Source organism: Gobio gobio (assembly GCF_949357685.1).
Source record: "Gobio gobio genome assembly, chromosome: 9".
Taxonomy (NCBI): domain Eukaryota; kingdom Metazoa; phylum Chordata; class Actinopteri; order Cypriniformes; family Gobionidae; genus Gobio; species Gobio gobio.
The window spans coordinates 33438963-33463778 of record NC_137115.1 but is presented as its reverse complement, the minus strand read 5'-3'; the positions used below and the strand labels follow the sequence as shown (position 1 = coordinate 33463778).

General features: G+C 38.0%; 2 protein-coding genes across 2 annotated transcripts; one reads left to right on the top strand and one right to left on the bottom strand.

Annotated features, from left to right (window-relative positions):
* On the top strand, positions 1-6694 carry miox (myo-inositol oxygenase). Its single transcript, XM_079825427.1, has 10 exons — positions 1-86; positions 269-340; positions 442-522; positions 757-919; positions 1168-1235; positions 1321-1430; positions 2085-2152; positions 5707-5756; positions 5874-5986; positions 6125-6694. Exons 1-10 carry the CDS (start codon positions 69-71, stop codon positions 6231-6233), a joined length of 852 nt encoding a protein of 283 aa, XP_079681553.1. The 5' UTR covers positions 1-68; the 3' UTR covers positions 6234-6694.
* lmf2a (lipase maturation factor 2a) lies at positions 6521-24658 on the bottom strand. The gene is made up of 14 exons (XM_079825423.1): positions 24422-24658; positions 23549-23802; positions 21809-21837; positions 21366-21556; positions 13984-14162; positions 13758-13896; positions 12307-12441; positions 12122-12227; positions 11914-12010; positions 11219-11401; positions 10711-10879; positions 10479-10590; positions 10192-10300; positions 6521-7993 (listed from the first exon to the last, which is right to left on the bottom strand). The coding sequence occupies exons 1-14, from the start codon at positions 24513-24515 to the stop codon at positions 7553-7555; spliced, it is 2238 nt and encodes a 745-aa protein (XP_079681549.1). The 5' UTR covers positions 24516-24658; the 3' UTR covers positions 6521-7552.
* Between the last annotated feature and the right edge of the window lie 158 nt (positions 24659-24816).

Genomic DNA, 24816 nt, shown 5'->3' with positions numbered 1-24816 from the left:
AGAGCACTCCGAGACGCCAAACACACAACATCCTCCTTCATCCTGAACGACACAATCTCAGCTGAACCATGAGGGTGGTGAACCTGGTATGTATCTGACATTCAGACAGTTACTTACATAGATGATTCATAATACATTTCCTCATTGAGTTATAGGCATTAAACATGAATTACTTTTGCAATGCTGAAAAATGTCAATCAAACTGTTGCTTTGAGTTGGTAGACTGTGTATCTGTCTTTTAAGTCTTATTTCTTACAAAAACTCATAGGGTCCGGATCCTTCTCTGGCATATCGCCCCGAATGTCACGAGAAAGACCAAACAGAATTCAGGAACTTTGAGGTAAAATTTGGAATTTTGCATATTCTTAACTTATTCATGTATAATTCCTCCTAATATGACACACTTATTTCCATTTTGATGTGTATACATGTCTAATACAGAATGGAGATCTCTTTGACCGTGTGTTTAATACATACAAACTGATGCACACGTCCCAAACGCTGGACTTTGTCAAACAAAAGGTTGGTCTCTAATAAGGCAAAAGCCCTGTGCTGATACAACTGATACAAATAAATGCAGAGACACTCAAAACTAAATTCTCCATTAAACACTCACAGTGTAAAGTTAATTCTAGTTCAACTGGATGCGTTTCCCTTTTGGAGTTAAACGAAAGAATAAACTTAAGATGTTCTGTGATGACTTGGATAAGCGACAACCTTCACAAACAAACACTGAACGCGGCCTCTCACCTTTAGCACCTGGATTGGGCAAATTGCAATCACTTCAGCATGACCATGATGGAGAACATCAATTCCCTGGACGAGCTTGTTGATGAATCCGACCCTGATGTTGACTTCCCAAACTCTTTCCATGCTTTCCAGACCGCCGAGGGAATTCGCAAAGAGCATCCTGATAAAGGTGAGGAGTCAGCAGGGACAAAGGTCACAGGAGTCTCCTACATTGTACTTAGATAAGATGATGTTTTACAAAAACATGTAGTTAAGGTTGTTTTTGTCCAGTTTCTGATAAATATGTCCAGATCTGCTGGGTGTCTGACTAAAATCCATATCTAAATGTGAAAGTTCTTTGTTTTATTTGGCCGAATGTTAAAATACAACATTGCAACTGAATTTAAAAGCACCTCTCTCATTTTTACCTCTCTCCAGATTGGTTCCAGCTAGTTGGTCTGATCCATGACATTGGAAAAATCATGGCCCTGTATGGGGAGCCACAGGTGAGACAAACGAATAAACACATTCCCTACGACGGTCACATGGGCTAAGTGATATGCAATCAGAACGCTACTTTGTGCGTTTCAGTGGGCCGTAGTTGGAGACACATTCCCAGTGGGATGCAAGTTCCAGAATTCAATAGTGTTCAGAAACGCAACATTTGAAGGCAATCCGGATCTGAAGAACCCTACACTCAAGTAAAGCACAAATATGCTGATATCTTTTCCTGATCAGTGATATTACATTATTATTTATATACAAGTGTTTATTAATAATTTGATAGTTTTCATTTAATTTTAATTACACTTTTAGTCATTTTTTATGTGCTTTTGATATTTTAGTTTTGTATGCATTTTCTGTTTTAATATATATTTTATCATATATTTTTATTTATTTGCATATTTATGACATTTTTAGTTGTTGTTCTAAGTTAAAAAAATGTCATCCTATATTTATAATTATATATTTTATTTTAGCTTTATTTAATTAATTTAAATGATTTTTTAAAAGTGTTAGTTAACAATAACAACACTGTTCATGAATATACACAACCTATTATAACATGGTAAAGAAATAAGTCACTTCATGTCATTTCAAACCTGTATAACTCTTTTGTCCATGGAGCACAAAAGGAGATGTTTTGAAGAATGCACATACTGCTCAATAAGTGGTCAATATAGTGTTCCTCAAAAGAAAGTCATACAGTTTGGAAAAACATGAGGGCTAATAAACGTTTTCTTTTTAACTAATAAAAAGGTAATAATTGTATCCTATCAATATAGAAATAAAATGTTCACTGCATTCAATAGCATTCCACCTGATGTAGTGTTTGCATATTTCTCTCAATGCAGCACAGAATTTGGGATCTATAAACCACAATGCGGGCTTGATAATGTCCTGATGTCTTGGGGACATGATGGTGAGTGATTTAGAGGATCTTTACACACTAGACTATCTTGATATTTTGCATTCAATGTTTAATTGCTTAACAAACTACCGTTCAAACATTTGAGTTTTTTTTTAGTTTTATTCAGAAATAATACACATTAAATTGATATAAAGTGACACAAAAGACCAGGGGCGCAGGAAGATGTCAATACCTGCTTGTAAAAGCCAATACACATTCTGTATCTGAAGCTAAATTACTAATTATTGAGAATGCAACAGCACACATTATATTTTTCTAACTACAAACGATCGGACACTTTTTGGAACCAGCAATAACTTCCTTTGATTTGATTAATCTCAACTTGACACCAGGCCTGTCACAATTGGTCGATACAATCGTCTGCGTCGACGCTGTTAATTAGTCGACGTCAATATTTTTAGTCGACTGGGTGAGTTGGGTACGTTATGAAATTGTATTAGTACCGGTAGGCCAAGTGAGTTTTTAGGTTTTTTTTAACCCTAAAACAATAGTAAGTTCTGTCATAATATTAAATTACTTTGACTGTTTTTTGCCATGGTATCGATTCAGTATCGGTATTGAGGTATTTTAGTCTGGTATTGTATCGAAGTCATAATTTTGGTATCGTGACAACACTATTCCATATAAAAGTATTTGTTGATTCTCTTTTTTTATGTTGGTTTACAAATTTTCACTCTTTTAGTTTTTGTCAAGGGCTTGTTTACATTTATACTTTTTTATAGTACACTACTGAAGGCCAATGTTGCAAGTTAAATTAAATGTTTTAATTTTAAGTAAAATTGTTTAAAAGTATTGTGATAAATTAGTCGATAGATTAATCGACAAATTAGTCGATAGAATAATCAATATAAAAATAGTCGTTCGTGGCAGCCCTACTTGACACTCATAAACCGATCACATTTTAATGATACCAAACACGCAGGCGTCTCAGTTTCCACCAGGCTAGTGTAAAATAACTTGGTTATTGGTATAACTTGTACAATTGAAACTACTTTTTTAAATAACTCCCGATCAATCTGCACTAACAATAGCTCTCCTTCTACTCACTTCCCTCTCCTCATTAAAACTCAATGTGAAGGGTTGCCACATATCACAAAACAATCCCCGGGGAAACATAAACAATATACCTAGTATTACCAATATCCTAAAAAATTACAAAAAGTTCAATATAAAATATTTAGATATTATAAATCGATTGATGAAGTAAAAAAACGTGATTAATAAGTAATAATTCAACAATACTTAAAGTTTAATTGCACCAACAAATTATAAATAATATCAACCAATTGTGGCGCAGGTTCTCTTATATATAAGGGGGTTTAAAGGTCCCATGGCATGGCATTTTTCTATTATTTTATAGTGTTTCCTGAGGTGTACTTATATTGTTAGTATGATTTTTACATCATAAAATGTCATAATTTAGAAATAAAAGGCATTTTGTCTATTCTGCTGTTTGTCCTCTGGCTGAATGCCCTGTTTCAAGGGGCGTGTCTGCTGTGAGACTTCAGTAAAAACGCCCACTGTTGTGATTGGCTGCCATCTTTGCATTTGAAATGAGCGGAGGGGGCGTGGTTTAACGAGGTCTACGACGCACGAGCTGCTGCCAGAGAGACGGATGGACCTGAGTTCACTTCTCATCAGTTCTCTCAGCATGTCTCAGTTCAGGGTGAACTGTTGTAGTTACTAGCATATACTTCAGGTTATTAGTTTATTTCTAGTCGGAGGGACTGTCACTCATGTCAGAAAGTTAGTAACTTTAGTAAATTATGGATCAGCGCTGACTCGAGACGCGAACCGTTTAGAACGATTCAGTCCGATTTGGTGAACTGGTTCGGTTCACTAAAAAGAACCGATTCCAAAGAATGATTCGTTCGCGAACCGGACATCACAGAGACGGAGCGATTGCTAACAAAGTTATTTATAGTAACTACTGAGTTGTGAGAGCGCTGTCTGTCAGCGCGAGTTTATTGTGTTTGTATCTGAGAGTTCTGAATAAACACGAGTCCCAGTCACACCGAGTCCGTCTTCATCATTATTACCAACTTTGTAACACATGCAATGTACCATTGCAGCGAGATGAACGAGTTAGTAAGTTTGATTAAAGCATTATTTCTAGATATGTTCCAATCATATGAAAAGCGTCAGTGACGCGCATTGAGTAACTTACACAGCGCAAAAACAAAGACACAACAGCAGTAATCGAATGTAATCCAGTTTATTGTGGGGAAAGCTGGCTAGCCTAGCCGGATACCCTCACGCTTACCCCCCTTCTGCTTAATCTCACGCCACGTTTGGTGCCTCCGCTTTGGGCCAGATGCAGTACTGGGGGTCGGGGATGTTGAAGGCCGAGCTTCGGCGTGCGTGAGGTTTATCTCTAAAGATGTGGCTCTGCCGATGTTGAGCAGAAACTCCCGACTGTATGCACATTTAAGAACAGATAGACGCGACGAGGACGTACAAAAACACTGACTCACAAGATAGAAAACACGAAAACACCGTTCTGTCGGGAGAGAGAGAAGCCGCAGCGTGTGCACGAATAATAAATAATTAGCTACACATAAGAAATCACTGATCACAGATCAGAAGGAACTGAAAAAAGACTTCGGTTTTCATTTGTACATCCAAACACTGAGAAACTGCCAGCGTTCACTCGTTCACAAGCCGAGGACAATAATATAGCGTTTGCATGGGCGTGCCAGATTCTCTGGGCGGAGGAAAGGGAGGTAACCATTCCTGCTTGGACGTCAAACCAGGAGACTTCAGGATTGGCTCGTCTGGCCTGTCATTTTCTCAAAGGCACAGAAAGACACCCAGAACTCGGTTTTACACAGATCAACATTTCTATCCACTTGGGGACAATATTCAGGCTAGGGGAACTCATATTAATGTTGAAATACCTCATAAAATGAAAATGTCATGCCATGGGACCTTTAAGGACAAAAGGATGTGAACCACTACGTTTCTGTGAAGGACCCAGTAGAGGACATGCGCAGTTCATCCACACAGACACTGACACCACTGCACGTTTCCTTCATTTTTGGTTGAAATAATCCTTATATATAATTCCCTTTATATTTTCAGTTTCACTTTGATTTTAGTTAAAATAAATAAAATAAAAATCTAAGTTTAGAATCAAATCTAAAAACAAAACTATTTATGTATTGAATCGAAATTCAATTCAAAATCAAGAATCAATTTTTAAATCCAACCCTGACCCCAAGAATCGTTTTGAATCAGATTGTGAGATTCCAATAAATGTTTTTATTTATTTATATATATATTTTTTAATCTTGAGCAGCAAAGCAGCATATTAAAATGATTTCTGAAGGATCATGTGACACTGAAGACTGGAGTAATGATGCTGAAAATTCAGTTTACTCATTACAGGAATAAGTTGCAATGCATTTAGAAAACAAAAAAAGTCATTTTGAACCATTTCTGTATTTTATAAGACAAGAAAAATATCTTACCGACCCCAAACTTTTGAACGGTAGTGTATTTGCTGCTGAAGTGACAAAGTGGAAATTCTTCTTGCACCATTCTAGAATATCTGTACCAGGTCATGAAGTTCAACAAATGCACCATCCCTGAGGAGGTAACGTCACAGAGCTCATCTGAAAAGCAAACATATCTAACACACACAAAACAATATGGTGTCATTTATGCTTTTATAAGACCCTTTTGTACATTTAACACTGCCAAATTTCTTCAGGGTCTTTACATGATCCGCTTCCACTCCTTCTACCCCTGGCACTCAAACGGAGACTACATGCACTTATGCAACGAGAAAGACCTGCAGATGCTTCCTTGGGTCAAAGAGTTTAAGTATGTCATCAGTTTCTCAATAAGAGTATCTCATCTACGTTTCCATTTAATCAGTTGTGTGACCCAAGAGCCGACCTCACGCTGCGAGTTTCTACAGATAGATCAATAACATGTGTCTGTTTGTCTTTCCTCTGACAGCAAGTTTGATTTGTATACCAAGAGCACTGAACTACCGGACGTGGAGAATCTGAGGCCGTATTATCAGTCTCTCATTGACAAGTACTGCCCCGGGATTCTGCAGTGGTGAACGTGTACCATAATTCCACATAATTCTAGAGACTGAGTATCATACTGACTTAAGGGTGGACTCTTTTGACTTCCGCCAATTAGCAATCACCAACGACACCTCTGCACTTTGGAAGTTCCTTCAGTAAATGTCAAATAAAAGAATCCAGATTTAATTCCCTGATGTAAAATAAATCAATTGTTAGATCTATATTTTGAAACAACATGAAATAAAGATAAATTAATGATTAATACCCAAGACTTAATAATGTATTCATATACTGTAGATTAAAGATCACAATTTTAATTGTAAGGCAATTTCAATTTAATTAAATTTGTAGGCATTTCAATGTATTTCTTTGGAAATAATGGCACTTGTGCCAGTGTATATTTTTCTAAGTTTATTAAAAATATTACAAAACATTAAAGCAGAGCGTTTTTTGTGCATCTTCAGTCATATTAACAATAAACATGCAATATTTTAAATGACATCACAGTGGTCAAAAAAAGCATGTCACAAACGTTATTATAATAATACACAAATATCACAGACCATAACCAGTTACAGTCAGATAAACCATTTCAGGTCATATAACACCAAATATACAAGATGACAGTCAAAGTGAAAAAATATTTAAACATCTCTATATTATTCACGAAAATTAAATAAGATTGAAACATTTTCTGATATCAAGATGTCCGTGATACTTTTGGTATACCATAAGGCACAGCGCATACTGGGCTTCATTCATAAAACACGAGCAGAGCAAATTCGTTGTTCATAAAAGTGCTGGTTGGTATTCGATGCATTCAATTCCATGTGTAAGCAAGAATGATTTTACAAACACAAATTTCACTCTTTCGTTTAATGAGGCCCAGTATGTGTTTTTGAATGTACAGTTTGTTTGTTGATTTTTTTTAACAGTTATTTTTTGGGTCTCATGGTGGAAGACATCCTGGGTTTTACTTAACATGATATCATGTAGGGTGCAAGCAGTTAGTGCACACTGGGGGACACAATAACCTACCTTGTTTTGCATTTACCTGTCGGACCAGATGCAGGGCATGCAACAAAAATCCCTTGTTTTGCAGCGTGGCCCTCCTATCAGGATCAGTTTAACTATACGGGCAGGTAAATCCAGGACACTACTGGGATACATGAAAGTTTCCCTACTCTACCTACATCTCTCAAAAATGCCTGTGAAAACAGAGAAATATCAATGTTTTGACACAATGAAGGTGTAAGTGCAGATGTTTTGGGATAGATGTCATTACCCTGAGCTGGTATTAAAAAGTCCAGAGTTTCATTTAAAGCCATAGGAGATCATTTGAAAAAAAAATTCACTTCCTTTTCCTGAGACTGTCCTCTTCCGTTTCCTCTGCACTCACTTCCTCTTCAATTTCTCCTTCCTGTTCCTCTTCACTTGTTGCATCTTCTTCCTGCTCCTTTCCATCTTCCTCTGAATCATCTTTTGTAACCTCCTCTTTCTCCTCCTCCTCCTCCTCCTCCTCCTCCTCCTCCTCCTCCTCATGTTTCTTCTCATTCTCTTCCGCCACATTGGAGCATGTCTGTCCTGCGGCCTGTTTGTCTAGGTGTTGGTTCTGGAGTGAGTCATGTTGGCGATGACGTGATCGCAGAGAGTTGAGGAGACACACAGTCACTGCAGAGCTGAAGAGAGTCCACAGCAGAAGATGAGCTGGTATCTCACGGGCATGTTCGCCAACATGTTGCAATAACTGTGGCAGCCAAGCATTCGAGCTGCGCCTCGGAGGAGCCTTATCCTGATGAGCAAAATGGGAAAAGGGTCTCAATGACCAGATCGAGAGGTGGCATTTAAAATTGGTAAACATTCATTAAAGGTGCACTATGTAAAAAAAATTCAGTAACCACTAGGCCAGTGTTATATATTTTGTTATACATTTTTTTCAGTTGAGTACTTACAATATCCCAAATGTTTCCAAATATTTGTAAATCGTGAGAAAATTGCTATTTTAACCAAGGAACTGGGACGTGTGAAGAAGTCGCCTGTCAATTGAGTCCGGTTTTATTTTGCAGAAACGCTTTACTCTCACTGCAGTGTGAACAAGTGTCATAGCAGCCGCCGAGCGAACGCACAGAGTAACGTCATAACATTATTTTCAACACACTCAGATGTATCCGATATGATAAACAGACTATGCCATAATAACAGTCCCGCTGTCCGCGAGGCGTGTTCCGCTCTTCTTATTAACAATCGCTCCAGCTGCCTTGCTCAGCTCCACAACACTCGGTCCTGCTCTTCATACTACAGTAACGTTAATAATCGCATCTATGAACATGATTTCTGCCTGAGTCTTTTCCACCGGCTGTGAGGTGAAGACCACATGTCCCAAGATTCTGCGCTCAAACGTGGCATCATCAAACTACGCCTTTGTTTTGAATAGGCAACCTCTAGTGGATGAAAAAGTTACAGTGCAGCTTTAACTCTTTCCCTGCCATTGACAAGATTAAAGACACATGAATTGACGCGTTTTTCCTGGCAATCCATGTTTTCACTGTTATATGGTAGGGTATTACGCATCTTCTGAAATATTACAGATGCACCAGATCCAAAAACAAGTGAAGAAGCAGCAGAAACAAGCAATAGAAGACTGCTTACATGCACGCAAGCTAACACAATCATCAAACATTTAATAGTATATAAATCAAACCCGTCTAACGTTACTGAATGATATGTATATATACGGTGGTATATACGGTATATAAGGTGGCCCAGCAGTGCACAACACTACGAAATTTAATAAGCAATAATAAGTTCACAACACAATGGAAATGCTCCCGACCACTAGGGGGCACTCGGAGTGCGGTTTTCCCTTGCCACTGTTCTATACAGTTGGCAGTCTTACAAAGACATCAATAGCACAATTAGTTTCAACAGTATGCAACCATTACAACCATTGTGAAACAGTCAAAAGCAAAAAAAATATTATTCAAATAGATCTATCAATGGATTAAATTTTTTTTTAACTTTAAATCACATTTTTTCTGTAATTAATCACGATTAAATCGCACCTAACATTAAAGTTTTTAATATATGTATATATTGTAATATTGTCACATTTTATCTCCAAATGAATGTAGAAAATGTAGTTGCCTATATTTTAAATATTTTATCTGACAGGTAGGAAATATACATTCATTGAATAATAAATGTATCAAACACTTCTCAGTCTTCACTGCATAAAGTATCAATTAAATATAGATTAATCTGTATTAAAGCTACAAGAGTTCAGTCAAGCGCAGCGAGTGATTTTCTGTCTTTTGTTCTTTGATCATCATCATCATTGGTTGCCGTCCCTTTAAGAGCTGCAGCACATGACGCTGATCTGACACCCATCATGTTCTCTCACCGCTCTTTATGGTCATTTAAGACTTTATTAAACGCATTTAAGACTGTGCTTACGAGGATACTCAACAAAGCAGACCTTTTGTCATAATTCTGTGTATTTTTCGTTCAAGCACAAAAGAAAACTCAATGCGGCTGCCTGTGTGCATTTGCAGATGGTCCCTTTAGCAGCCTAGGCGAATATCAAACCTTAAACTAAACTTTACTGCGCTGTGAGTAGGGAGCATTTTCATTGTGTTGTGAACTTATGTTTGCTTTTTTAAATTTGTTTAATTGTGTTGTGCACAATCTCTTGTTGGTTGTAGACACTCATTCATGTGTGTAAACGAACATAGTGCTGCACTTAATTCTGAAACATATATGCATGCATTTATATATTTATTTATTTCTGATTTGATAAATTGTAATAAGCAATATAAAGTTATTTCAATTAATTGTGCAGCTCTAAATACAATTTTTTTTCCCCTAAATCTAAATTTTTTCAGATAACAGACAGTGAACTTTATGTCTGTTTGATCTGAGGTTATAGTTTAAATCAATGTGGAAAATGTGTCCTGATTCAGTTACACTTTTGAAGGCAGACTTGTTTCTTACCTTCAAACCATGTTGAACTAGCATCTGTTCAAGGTAAGAGTCACCAAGGCGTACTATAGGATAGAACTCTTCCACATACACCCGTCTCCACCATCGCTGGGGATACGAACTAAGCGCACACAAACACATCTAATATGACAAAGTCATAAAGGAAACACATCCAATGAAGCTAACTTTAAACATCAACGTTAACAATAAACCATTGTGTTATGCAGGATGATTACAATTTTGTTTTTAACATACATTTGATGATTTTATAGCAAGATTGAGGGATTTTGCATACACACCCGTCCTTTTTCGGCTCGCTGAACCAATATTTGTAGCGGTGAGCTCTAAGGTACGTAGGAGGCTGTTTGCTGAACGGATACTGGGACTCATCTGTCTGAATGAGTCTGATCACTGCACAACACACACATGGTATAGTATAGTACAAAACACTGCATTCAGCACTGCATTTTGTTCAGACTGATGCACTGGATGTCTTTAAATCTCACACATGCACAAACAGCACATCCTTACCATCACGTTTACCCTGCAGGAGTCTGTGTAGAAGGCTGCTGAACCAGGGGCTCTGTGTCTGAGGCCCCAGAGCAGCAAACCACATCTGCCAGTCCAGTCTGGGCTGGTGCGGAGCCACCACGGGGGGCGCTGCGCTCATGTTCCCTGGCTTATACATGAACTCTATCTCCTGCAAAAATGTATTAATACGAAGAAAAAAAATGGAATAAGACCGTGATTACCAGATTCGGAATCGGATCGAATCATGAGGTGCCTAAGATTCCCACCCCTAATTGGAAAAAAAGATTTTTGCAAGCTTGAGACTGCCTATCACAAAGAATCTACAAACTTCACATTTAAGGTTAGACTCAATGTGTATACCTACAACCTTTCAATTACAAGCCCATATTTCAGACCTTTTAGACTGTTTTTGATATGATTAAATTTTTTGTTAAGTCCACCTCCTTCACATACTAATCAATGCTGTAATTCAGACACTAAACACTTCCTGAAATATTCGTAAACTGACCGTCCATGTGTTGCGATCCATGCTCCCCTCAATGACCACCTCTGGACGACCTCCAACCCCGGTCATTCTCCGGAACAATCCGTATGAGTTGACCAGCTGGTAACGGTCAGTGATTTCAAACGCTGTCCGGATCCCAGGCCAAAGATTACTGTTGGCATCATATTCAAAATAGGTGTAGGGAACCTGCACACATACTTCATTATTAGCCTAATTATTTTTACATAGCTTAAAGAGACTCAAAAAGATGAGAATTCTGAGCACAACACTTTAAGTACACTTTGATAAGACTTGAAATATGCAATTCTGCTAATTATCTCAACAGACTGGCATGCAGGTGACAAAATGATGACTTTAAATTTTAGGGTGAACTATCCCCTTAACGGTATACAAACAGGAAATAGTGTTTTTATCAATAACTAAAATGAAAATAAACATTAATATAATATACTTTTTAAATAAACAAATAGTTATTTTCCAAGGCAAAATTTTATATTTTTCATTTAGTGCAAATTGAAATACTAAAATTACTAAACTTAATTGTAAATTAAAAGAAAATATAATAAAACTAAATAGACATTTAAAAAAAAAAAAAAAAACTTAAGCTGCACTAAAAAACTAACTTTGGAAACTAATTCAAAATATGATCATTCTATATTAAATGACACTAAAATAACACTGACGGGAAGGTTACTAACCAGACTGATGGCAAACATTGAGATTGCAGCCGCAGCCATCACTGCCCACTGGATTGTGCTCCAGAGACGCCACAACACACCCCTCACACAAGCACATCTGGAACATATACACATGCACAAGCAATCAAAAACATGCGTTCTACCAGAACGCCACCTAATGGACATACTGAGCCAACAAACCATAGATAAACTATCCCGTAACACTCACTTAAACATGGCAGTGATGATCTCCCACGTGAGAGACAGGACTCCAATCCAGATACTTGGCACCGTGACAGTCTTCAGAAAGCCATTGAACTCAAAATAAGTAAAGGCTGAGGAACAGGAACACAAAGAGAGATAAATCACACTGAACAATAACTGACCTTAATAAGATATTCTTGAGAGTTTCACCTGTTTTTGAGGACACGCTTTTCTTTTCCCAGTCCACCTGCAGGTCAAAGTATTGAACGGTCCAGTAGCCAAGCAGAGCGTATACGCTGACCTCTAACATTACAGCCATTCCAGAGAAGAGAGTCTGTAATGATGCTGAAAAATATATATATATATATGGACGCCTGGACCTGGATTTAACATCTTGTACTAACAAGGTACAACATGCATTGCCATCTTCATGTAATATTTTCATCCTCACTGAAAAAAGCTAATCAAAACATGAACAGCTACAGTACCTACTATTCAAAAGTTTCAGACAAATTAAATTGATCAAACGTGACAGTAAAGACATTTAAAATGTTACAAAATTTCTATTTCAAATACATAGTACTCTTTTGAACTTTCTACTCAAAGAATCAGGGGGAAAAAAATCTCAGTTTCCACAAATATATACAGATCAGGCATAACATTATAACCGTAATATTGTATTGGTGGTACGTGTCAAAGTAACATCCACATGGATGCCTCTGCCGGCTTGCCTTTTTCCCATAGTGCGTCCTGGTGGCATGTGTTCCCCATGTAAGCAATGCACATGCCCCCAGCCATCCACGTGATATAAAAGAAAACGTGATTCATCAGACCAGGCCACCTTCTTCCACTGCTCCATGGTCCAGTTCTGATACTCACATACCCACTGTTGGCGCTTTTGGCAGTGGACAGGGGTCTGCATGGGCACCCTGACTGGTCTGCGGCTATGCAGCCCCATACGCAACAAACTGTGATGCACTGTGTATTCTGACACCTTTCTATCAGAACCAGCATTAACTTCCTGAGCAATTTGAGCTACAGTCGCTTGTCTGTTTGATCGGACCACACGGGACAGCCTTCACTCCCCATGTGCATCAATGAGCCTTGGCCGCCCATGACCCTGTCACCGGTTCACCACTGTTCCTTCCTTGGACCACTTTTGATAGATCCTGACCACTGAAGACTGTGAACACCCCATAAGAGGTGCAGTTTTGGAGATGCTCTGACCCAGTCGTCAAGCTCAAATCCTTACACTTGCCCATTTTCCTGCTTCTAACACATCAACTTTGAGGACAAAATGTTCACTTGTTGCCCAATATATCCCACCCACTAACAGGTGCCGTGATGAAGAGATAATCAGTGTTATTCACGTCACTCATTGGTCATAATGTTATGCCTGATTGGTGTATATATATCATATATTATGTATATTAAATAAGTCTTGAGCACCAAATCAGCATATTAGAATGATTTCTGAAGGATCATGTCACACTGAAGACTGGAGTAATGATGCTGAAATAGATTAAAATTACATTTAAAATGTACTCAAATAGTTATAATAATTTCACAATATTACTGTTAGTGTTAATACTGTATTTTTGATCAAATAAATGTTGAAATGAAACCAAAACAATGTTAGTGTAATATAAGTTTGCCCATACTGCTTTCTGTCTTTGGCGTGGGTCTGCGGAGCCAGAAGTTTACATGTTGGTCATCCAGCAGCGACATGCTCAGGGTGATAGTGAGAATATTAAAGAAGTTATAATTCCCAGACAGGATGATAAACACCTGAAGTAGGATCTGTAACACACAAAGACGTCACTATAGTGAACAAACTCGTAGAAGATTCTCAATTTCTGATCATATTACACACGCATACATACTCACCTGCATGTAGAAGGCAGCGAGTCTGTGTCTTCGTATGGGGCTGAAGAAGAGGAAAGGAACTGCGATCTCGATAACAAACGCTCCCACCACACTCAGTTTCTGGAACCACACCGGCAGCTGATGAGCAAACCAGGCCAGTGGGGTTGGTATACACTGGGTCTCATAGTGATAAGTCAAAGCTGATAAGAGAACAACAGAACACAGTGTATGAAACAGTATTATTTAAGTATCGTTGAGATGTTTTTTGTAGGGCTGTCAAAAGATTAATCGCGATTAATCGCATCCAAAATAAAAGTTTGTGTTTACATAATAGATATGTGTGTGTACCCTGTTAATTATTATTTATATATAAATACACACACAAGCATGTATATATTTAAGAAAAAAATATAATTTTTATATAGAAAACATTTATATTTATATATATTAGGGATGCCACAATTCTCAATATAATACTGAACCGTTCGGTACGGCCTTCACGGTTCAATACGCGCTTGTGAATTGCGGTTTTTCGGTTTTGCGTTGAATTCATTATTTTTCTGCAAATTCTATAATTTTCCTCCATCCCAATATACTGAACAACACGACATGCATTGACATCACACGTTAGTGGTAGAGTTATACTCACGGAACACTATAGTTATTCACAATCACGAAAGTTCATTATTTGCATGCGTTTTAAAGCCTTGCCGGTTCATTCGCGTGCGCGGTTTTAAGATGTGCTTTTCCGAGCGCGCACTAAACGCCTGTCAAACACGTGATTACTGAACTAAGTAGCCGTCTTACTGCGCTAATACACACAAGGTTAACATAAACACACTCGGTTAAGTCTAAAGTCAAAGTAAAATCGCGTGTGTCTGTCGTATATTAGATGCACGGAGGTCTTACATTGACAGCAGCAGCCTAGTGAACACCTCTAAAATTATGTCATTATTTACTCACTCTAATATTGTTCCAAACCTGTATTAATTTCTCGATGACAGAATTTTCATTTTTGAACGAACTATCCCTTTAATGTTAATACAACAACAAAAGACAAAGAGAAAATCACTCACTGCTCTCGACTGAAAAACTAATACAGTAGCTTTAATAAGAATCAGTGTATATTTTATAGTGAAGTCTATGTAGTGTTTTATTTTTACATTTATTCATTCAATTGCATACTTAAATGCTGCTGTACAGCTCTGAGCTGCCAGTGTAAATCTTTATATATATTTATTTTATATTATACATAGGAATGTGTACAAGGTTTTTTTTTTTAAAGGTCCCGTTTTTCGTGTTTTTTTTAAAGCTTTGATTGTGTTTACAGTGTGCAATATAACGTGTTCATGTTTCATGTGTAAAAAAACACAGTATTTTTCACACAATTTACTTATCTGTATACTGCTGTTTTCACTGTCCTCAAAACTGCCTGAGAATTTCCTCGTTCTATGAAGTCCCTCCTTCAGAAACACGTAACGAGTTCTGATTGTGCCAGCGATTCCCGTGTTGTGATTTGACAGCAGCTTAGCTCACGTTGCCCGGGAAGGTCACGCCTCTTACCATAACGGGGAGATGAACGCGCTCAAACTACAGCCCCTGAAGGCCAAACAAAGGTGATTTGACTCCGGGATGAAAATAACAGCGTCTGAACGACATGGCGACAAACGCAACCGAACCGAACCGAACCGAACGCAACATTTCCTCTTCTCCACGAGGGAGCAACAAGACCACGCCCCCTTTTTCTCGTATTCTTGTGGGCGGAGATTAGTCGACAAACTGCTCTACTGACGTAATTAAAGCAGGAAGTACCAGGATGTAGTCCAAACCGGCCGTTCGCTGTAGGCTTTGAAAGGGAACTTCTGTCAAATAAAATATCACGCTTGGCATTGAACTTTGAGCTTTATAATTTTACAGGTATTATTTATGCTCTAACAGCAACATTACACACTAACTAAAGTTTGAAAAATGGGATCACGAAGAACAGGACCTTTAAGTAAAGTTTAAAGTTTAAGTAAGGTTTTCAATTCTTTTAAGTCAAATAAAGAAAGAGTATTGCAATAAAAAAAATAGTATTTTTCTCCTTAACCTCTTGCTGTTCCTGTCGCCTAAGAATAGAATAGCAAAAAACCGAACCGAAAACCGTCGTTAAAAACCGAGGTATGTATTGAACCGTGGACTAACTGTATTGTTGCATCCCTAATATATGTTATAGATTATATAAATGTATATACAGTATATACATGCAAATATTTCTTAAATATATACATGAATATGTGTGTATTTATATATAAATAATAATTAACAAAGCACACACACATATATTATGTAAACTAGGGATGCACCGAATCCAGATTTTTGGGGTTCGGCCGAATACCGAATCCACTGGTTAAGATTAGGGGTGCACCGATCCGATATTAGGATCGGATATCGGCCGCGATACTGACAAAATAGCTGGATCGGGGATCGGAAAAATTAACAGATCCACAAGCCGATCCAGGTGTTTTTTTCCGTCGCAGCAGAACCTACGTCATTCGTCAGCTTCACGTGTGTCGCATGCTAGAAGGGAGCGAGCCAGAGATTCGGCTGTGTGGAGGAGATATTTCACGCTTGCCACGCCAACTAGTTCGTCGCTGTTTCGAGGGTATTACTGCAAAGTAAGGGTCTTTCCTGCATTGACATTTTTTTGACGGCCAAAGCCTAATTTGATGAGTTATTGTGATTTACGAGTGATGTAGAACAGATGCTGCGCTTGTGACTGAGTGACAGAGAGACCGATCTGAGAGCTCCTCCCCCGCGCGCGCTCTCTGGGTCTTCAAAATAATCACTGTGTTCGCTCTCATATTTCACATATTAATCCAAATCAAAAGCTCGGAAGACCGAAACCATGTTGCACGTGACACATTCGGACAATTTTGTCCTTGAATTATCACTGGGTGTGAATTGCGCTCAAAAAACATTGACTCTTCTCTGACCAGCTGACATAAAGCATACTTTCAATAAGCGGGAGACAAATTATATCCAGTTATGAAGTGTTTTCTGTGTGTTGACATCTTTCGCGATGTTCTAACAGACGGGATTCGCACACAACGCGTCTGCTAATGTCCGATTCGTGACCTAATGACTCCTTTGAACCGAATCATTTTAACGACTGGCCAGAACAACTGATCTGTCCAACACTGAACTCATGAACTCAGTTTATTAATTTACTCAGAACGCAACTGAAATGAGAACACAAGTGCTTACCCATTTTAGCAAGAGTGGGTAGTAAGAATTATTTTTAATTATCAACAGTATTTCATCTTATTTCTGTTGACAATGTGTAGTAAAATAAATAGGCCTAGCCTACAATCATTTAATCTGGAGTGAGGTGAAACCAGAACAAAGTTGTTATTAGCTAGCTGAAAATTTTTATTAAATTGCATATGGTAGAAAATTAGACTATTTGTTAATTTGTAATGCTACTTTTTAATATTGATATGATTATATACCAAAACAATTATCTGTAGTGTAAAAAATGTTTGGTAACTGTCAGATTACTATTGTATGTTTGACCAATACACTGTTTTTTGTTTCCACTGCTACATTTTATTTATTTAAAGAAGTTAGATTACATTCTATTTTAGATTTGAATGCACAATTGTTTTTTAAATAAATAAGAATTCAACACCTTACATACATCTGTTATTTTGTCTTAGTTATGTTTAGTTAGTAAAGTCTGGTGCCTTTAGTCTCTTCAAGGAAGGTATAAGGTGGAAGATATACAGTTTATTATTAATTCAACAATATATCGGATCGGTATCGGGTATCGACAGATACACAAAGCCCAGGCATCGGTATCGGTATCGGGACTGAAAAAGTCGGATCGGTGCACCCCTAGTTAAGATTCGGCCGAATCCGAAACCGAATACCGAATCCTACTCCCATCCGCAGTCCATTATCACAGTAAACACATTAATGAAGTTAACAACGTCCACAGCAGTGTAGGGATGCCATTAACTGTTTTGGTCAAGTTTACTAAAGGAAACATTGTCGTGTATGTTCTTCTCGACGCTATTTCATGATGGTTTATAGAAAAATTACCCCGAGTCGTCCTCTGTCGTTTCAAAGAACAACCCAACGGAGCGCAGGAGGCGCGCGCTAGGGTTGTGCCGACATCAAGATGGAGCGCCACCATCATGATGCCACGCCCCCGTTGCGAGTCTGCGACACACACTAATCCTCTTCTATAATATTAGTTAAACTAAAAACTTAGCAGGAATTGCTCTGTAAATTAAATTGAGAATGTAACTAATGCATATGCGATTTTAAATACTGTAGTCTATGCCAGATAGCCTATATAGCCTACATTTTGAAATCATTTGAGGCTGAAACATCCATAAGCATGCGTGTTTATTTTAGCACTTCCGTCAGTGAAACAACACAGCCTATAAAACAAAAACGATTTTCAGTAAATAATGGTAACCTCAAGAATATATGAAAATTAAATATTAGTTAGAAAAATATTTGATTCATACTATTTCCCTGCAAAGATGCGTCATATAGGCTAGGCTATACCGCTCTGCGCTTTGAGAGGAATGGGACACTGAATAGACACCTTCTTGAATATCTTCGTCTTCATATATTCTACTGATGTTGCAAAGCAACACTTGCTGTAAAAGGTCTGAAGAGCGGATTTTATCTTCCACAGGGTCAAGACATTTAGGCAATGTTTGATTATTCACTGCCAGAGAAAACGAAACTAAAATCACCGGCGTGTGTGAAATGCGCTATTCAAATAAACCAAACTTGACGCGCCTTAACAAGTTTAATAACAAGAACAAACTGTGTTAAATAAAATTTGAAGTAAAAAGGTATTCGTCCTACAGTGTTTTTTATACTTTCCCACAGTAAAGGATGTGAATAGCCTAGTTATAATAGACTTAATTATAAGCAAACGAAAGGAAGAAACGTTTATAATCCCCTGCGAACATGTGCGACGTGAGTGAAGAGTTGGGAAAAGAAACGAGATGTCCATGTCCATTGGGATAAAATGGACTAGGCCTATTGTTAAAATTCACGGAAAATCGAGTGACCAGATCCAGATAGCAAAACAGAATGAAAAAGTGCTCTCTGACCATTATTTCCTTTCTAGGCTAAACAAAGCTTTGTGCTTCACTCCTGTGGTTATATTCACGTGAAACAGCTTCACATACAAAACACTGGGTTAGTAAAATAACGAAGTTATTTTTTTTTTAAAGTAGAAAATAGTATTTATGTAAAGAGATATAGCCTATTAAAATAAAAAGAGCTCAACTCTTAAGTGGAAGGAACATATTTTTCCCCCTCACGTGCAACCTAGCGGATGAATCATTATTTGGGTTAATAAAAATAACGAAATTATGGTTTTAAGAGAATAGTATGCTATATATGTAAAGATATATAGTATATTATCTACCTATTTACCTAATTCCGGCTCTTCAAAGCTAACGGATTCAGTGTATTTTCGTTTTGTCATCTTAATTTGGTAATTATTTAAGTAGCCTATATATATTTTATTAATTTTATTTATATTTTACCTGATCTATAGGCTGTTTGCACGGTAAAATAAAATACTTTTTGGCTGCTGTCTGTAGATTCCTTCATGCACAAATCGTATTCTCTCGGATGTTTCATATGCAAATGTTTTAACAGCGGCTGTTGTTTAGTGTCCTTGTCATCACGAGACAAATCGGCATTGCAAATGAACATGTAGCTCAACTTGAATCGCCTTCTTTCGACTTAAAGTATAATGCCACATTTTCTGTTCATGAGTTCCATTTTCACTTTCAACAGCGGCGTCATTAAGTTCGACCAGCTGGGCGCGCATAGTGCAAGCCTATAGGGTTCGGGTTCGGTGGAACAAAATTCTGAGGTTCGGCAGAAACCGAACCCAGTCAAAAAGCCCAATATTCGGCCGAATCCGAACCCGAACCCTGGATTCGGTGCATCCCTAATGTAAACACAAACTTTTATTTTGGATGCGATTAATCGCGATTTTTGACAGCCCTATTTTTTTTAAATCTTATATATATATATATATAGTCCATTTTAATTTTTGATCTTTTTTTTTTTTTTTTTTTTTTTAAGTCTACATAGTTTTATATATATTTTTAATTTATTTTAGTTTTAGTTATTATAGCACATCAAGGGCCAGATTTACTAAACAGGGCAAATTAGTGTGAGAGTGTAATTCCATAAAAGCGCCGATGGGAGTGAACAGTTCTGCGAGTGATCTACTGACGATGCGTAAATTAAATCACACAGACGCAGTGGATCATTTCCATAATGACCAACGCAGTATAACCGTTAGTAGGGGTATAACCCCGGCATCCAGCCAAATTTGCCCATTGTCCTCTATCCATCATGGCCTCCTAATCATCCCCAATATACTGATTGGCTTCATCACTTGCTCTTCTCTCTACCAATCAAGCTGGTGTGTGGTGGGCGTTCTGGCACAATATGGCTGCCTTGGCATCATCCAGATGGATGCTACACATTGGTGGTGTTTGAGGAGATTCCCCCTTTCCATATTGCGCTTTGAGTACCCAGAAAAGCGCTATATAAATGTAACAAATTATTATTATTGTTGTTAGCATCTGGTTTAAGACGTGCTTCTTTTGTGCAGTGAATAATGGCGCAAACACCAGTAAATTTATGAGCGCAAACTTTTGTAAATCACCTTGCGTTATTCATTTAAATCCATACATTTTGCGCCTGATAGGGAAACTCTTACAAATACATAGGCAATAAGGTCAGCCGCAAAAATAACTGTGTTCACACCTTTTCAGCGCTTTATCACTGCGTGTCTTTAGTAAATCCTGACAGTAGGATAAAGGAGGGTTTGCGCTGGCGCAAGCTGTTAGTAAATCTGGCCGAAAGTTAAATCTGCAGTCCGTAAGTTGCCTCTTTGTCACCATCTCTGTTTGAAACCTGCAATTGCAGTTATTTGCAGAATTATCATTTCTGTGGGGTGTGCATCGGCACGGCTCCTCAGCGCAGATGAAAATAATGTTTTGAGGAGTATGTGTGGCTGTCTGTCAGTCACCGCACCGGTGTGGATACTGTACTTCATAAATCACAGAATCTACGTCTTAGAAGTATAACCAAAATACGAATTTTCACCAGAAAATGTCATCTGAACAAGAACATTCAGACCAACTGAGAAAAAAAAAACATTATAATAAAATCGCACATCCAACGGTGATTAAATCTAACAATCGCTTAGCTCATATCACAACAAACCGAAATTATTAATGGAAATTCGACTTAAGAGCACTGTATTGTGGGACACTGTATCTCATATAGTGCACCATTCTGAGTATATTCGAAACCTTCCAGTAGCAACTCAAGAGCATGTACTAATATATTCTACGATTCCTCACCTGTCAGGCCCCACCAGGTGGGGCAGCGGCTGGTCAGTTTGACGACACCCGACGCAAACATCAGCCGAAACAACAGCCAGCGCGCCAGCCAGAAAGTCACATTATCATGGAGGCACACCTTTGAAGACCAGGGCATTTTCATGGGAGCTATGAGAATGGCCAAGAAGCCTGTCTCCAACAAGAGGTTATCCCTGAGAACAAGATAAGAATGGAGAGAGACATGTTTGACACATATCCAAATTCAGATGTGCTGCTGAGGACATTTCACAGATCAACAACACTCAAGTGGCTGTCAAGGTCAAGACTTCAAGGTTGTACAGTTAAACAAAGCCAAAGACTTTGTTATACAACGGATACAATTTAGGGAACAAGAACATTTGTGAATCAATAGAACATCAAGTGGTGTACAAGCAACACACACTGACAGAAGGCCTCATACTCACCACTGAAAGTATAAGAATACCTGGCCCACCTAGAAACAACAAGCACATTTCAGTACTTTATACATTACCTTCTAAATTCAATTATTTTTAGCCTTAAGAAGTAGTTTGTGATCAGTATTGGTCAACAGGTTTTTAATATGTACATGTATATAAACGGTAGAGGTGAAAATTTTGGACACACAAGTCTCTTATGCTCATCAAGCCTGCATTTATGTGATAAAAATACAGAAAAAAATTGCAATATTGTGAAAAATTACAATTTAAAATAATGATTTTCTATTATAATATATTTACTTGTGTGAATTTTCAGCATCATTACTACAGTCTTCAGTGTCACATGATCCTTCAGAAATCCTTCTAAAATATGCCGATTTATTATCAATGTTGGAAACAGTTGTGCTGCTTAAAGTGTTAGTTCACCCAAAAATGAAAATTCTGTCATTAATTACTCACTCTCATGTCGTTCAACACCCGTAAGACCTCCGTTCATATTCGGAACACAAATGAAGATATTTTTGTTGAAAGCTGATGGCTGAGAAAGGCCTCCATTGGCATTCAGTACATTCACACTTCCAAGATCCATAAAAGGCACTTAAAATGTCGTTACAAAGTCCATCTCACCACAGTGACTCTACAATCATTTTACGATGCGACGACAATAGTTTTTGTGCGCAAAAAAAAATCTAAATAACACCTTTATCCAACTTGTTATTGCCTTCCGTGTGTGCCTCCACGACGCATGCGCGAGAATATGACGTAGCGCCGGGGTTCGGGAATCCATGAAATGCACACTCTAACCCCATTTTGAGAACTACGCCGAGACCTAAAGCACGATCAATGTAGAATCCAACAGCTTAGACACGCACGTCTTCCTCTGCTTGTAAACAAATCGCTTCTGGGTCATCTGTCCGAACGCCGGATCTGCGTCATATTCTCGCACATGCGTCGTGGAGGCACACACGGAAGACAAGAACAAGTTGGATAAAGGTGTTATTTTGATTTTTTTTTTGCGCACAAATTATTGTAGAGTCACTGTGGTGAGATGGACTTTGTAACGACGTTTTAAGTGCCTTTTATGGATCTTGGAAGTGTGAATGTACTGAATGCCAATGGAGGCCTATCTGAAGCCTTTCTCAGCCATCAGCTTTCAACAAAAATATCTTCATTTGTGTTCCGAATATGAACAGAGGTCTTACGGGTGTCGAACGACATGAGGGTGAGTAATTAATGACAGAATTTTCATTTTTGGGTGAACTAACCCTTTAATATTTCTTTTTTTATAACCGGTGACATTTTAAATTGTAATAATATTTTACAAAATTACAGTTTTTCTGTCTTTTTGATCAAATAAATGAAGGACTGATGAGCATAAGAGAGTACATTTAAGGTGATAACAAATAAGTAGTATATTAGTAAGGCTTAAATGTATTGGCCAATATTTGGCCATTATTGACAGTGTATGGTTAAATTAAGCGTTCGTTGCTCCTTGTTTCAAATCCATAATCATACCTACGAGCTTTTAGATAGTAGTAGATACAAATTTTTGTGTAATTGTTTCTGTGTAAAATATATATTTTTTAAATTCAGACATTTTATTTATACCAATTTATTTGCTGCTATTAAATTGTAGTAAGTATATATCAGCCATGGATCATTCTGTTCTCTATACATCACATCAACCACCGAAAAACCCATATTGGTCAATCACTATTAGCATCCACATGTGAAATAAGTTTGTACCTGGAAGAGAGACAGATAGAGTATCCAGAGCACCAGAAAAACTCTGCAATCTCTGAGCGGTGGTAAAGCCAGAGTCATTAAACTGAGCAGAGCTCCAGTCAGACAGAGCAGCTCCATGCACTGCTGCGTGTCCAAACCCAGACGAGGACCAAACCACAGCAGGGTGGGAGAATCCTTTAGTTGCTCCACAACACTCTTACCAGACACTCGCAGCTGCCACCGTGCTGGCAGCAATCCCTCATTTCCATACAGACCTAAAGAAAGAGAGCGTTCACATGGTCAGTGCAACACATTTGAAATGTGAATGTAATTAAGTTACTTTTAGTTCCTCCCGCCCCATTCCCCAGAATCCTAGTTTTCATGTTTAAATTACATTTTTCAAACTTTTGGACCCCACTGGCTACTGAATTATCACCATATTTGAATACCATTAAATATGTTGGTCAAGTGTCATTGTGTACATGTCCAAAACCATGATATATGCTAATACTATGATACTTTTTGTTATATAGACACAAATAATGTTTGCATTTCCTCTTGAGTGAAAGTATCCGACTTCTTCTTACAGTCTAGATATGTCTCAGAACAGGCACCTACATGCTAATCTGAGATGTTTTGCACAAACAGTTCGACCAGAACAATGTAATACGGGGACTTTAAAATATTTTCATCTCTAGTACTGTATGCCTCCACTGCAAAAGCACTGGGGACAAAACAACCTGAATATTTGAACAAATTATTACCTAATGTATTAAGAGATGAGAATGTTCATTTAAAAAATGTAACGTTAGTATGCATAAAATACTTTTATTGCATGCGTCACAGACTTAGATAAATTCATGCAAGTTAAACTAAAAATCTTCACAAACTCACCTGGAATCTGCACGTAAAGAGACGCAAAGGCAAACATATAAGTAGCAGAAATGCACCACAAGAACATGTGCCTCGGCAGTCTTATATCACCCATTTTTGTATAATAAAGTCCTAAAGGAAACAGATGGGGTAGGATTCTCCTCAAGATGGAGATCAGGAAGGTTTGAATGCGAGGACTGACTGAACGACACGTCTGACGTGCAGGAACAGGGACGCGCGCTCGCCGCGCTGTCTGTCTACTATGGCGAAGAATTGCCTTATGAATATTAACTACGCCACGCTCGGAGAAGTCAATTTGATTGGCTGACTGTTGTACGATAGTAAGTTGACGTTACAGGACTGGCGAATTGATCTCTGGGTGAACGGTTGACCCATATAACGTTACAAAAAAAATA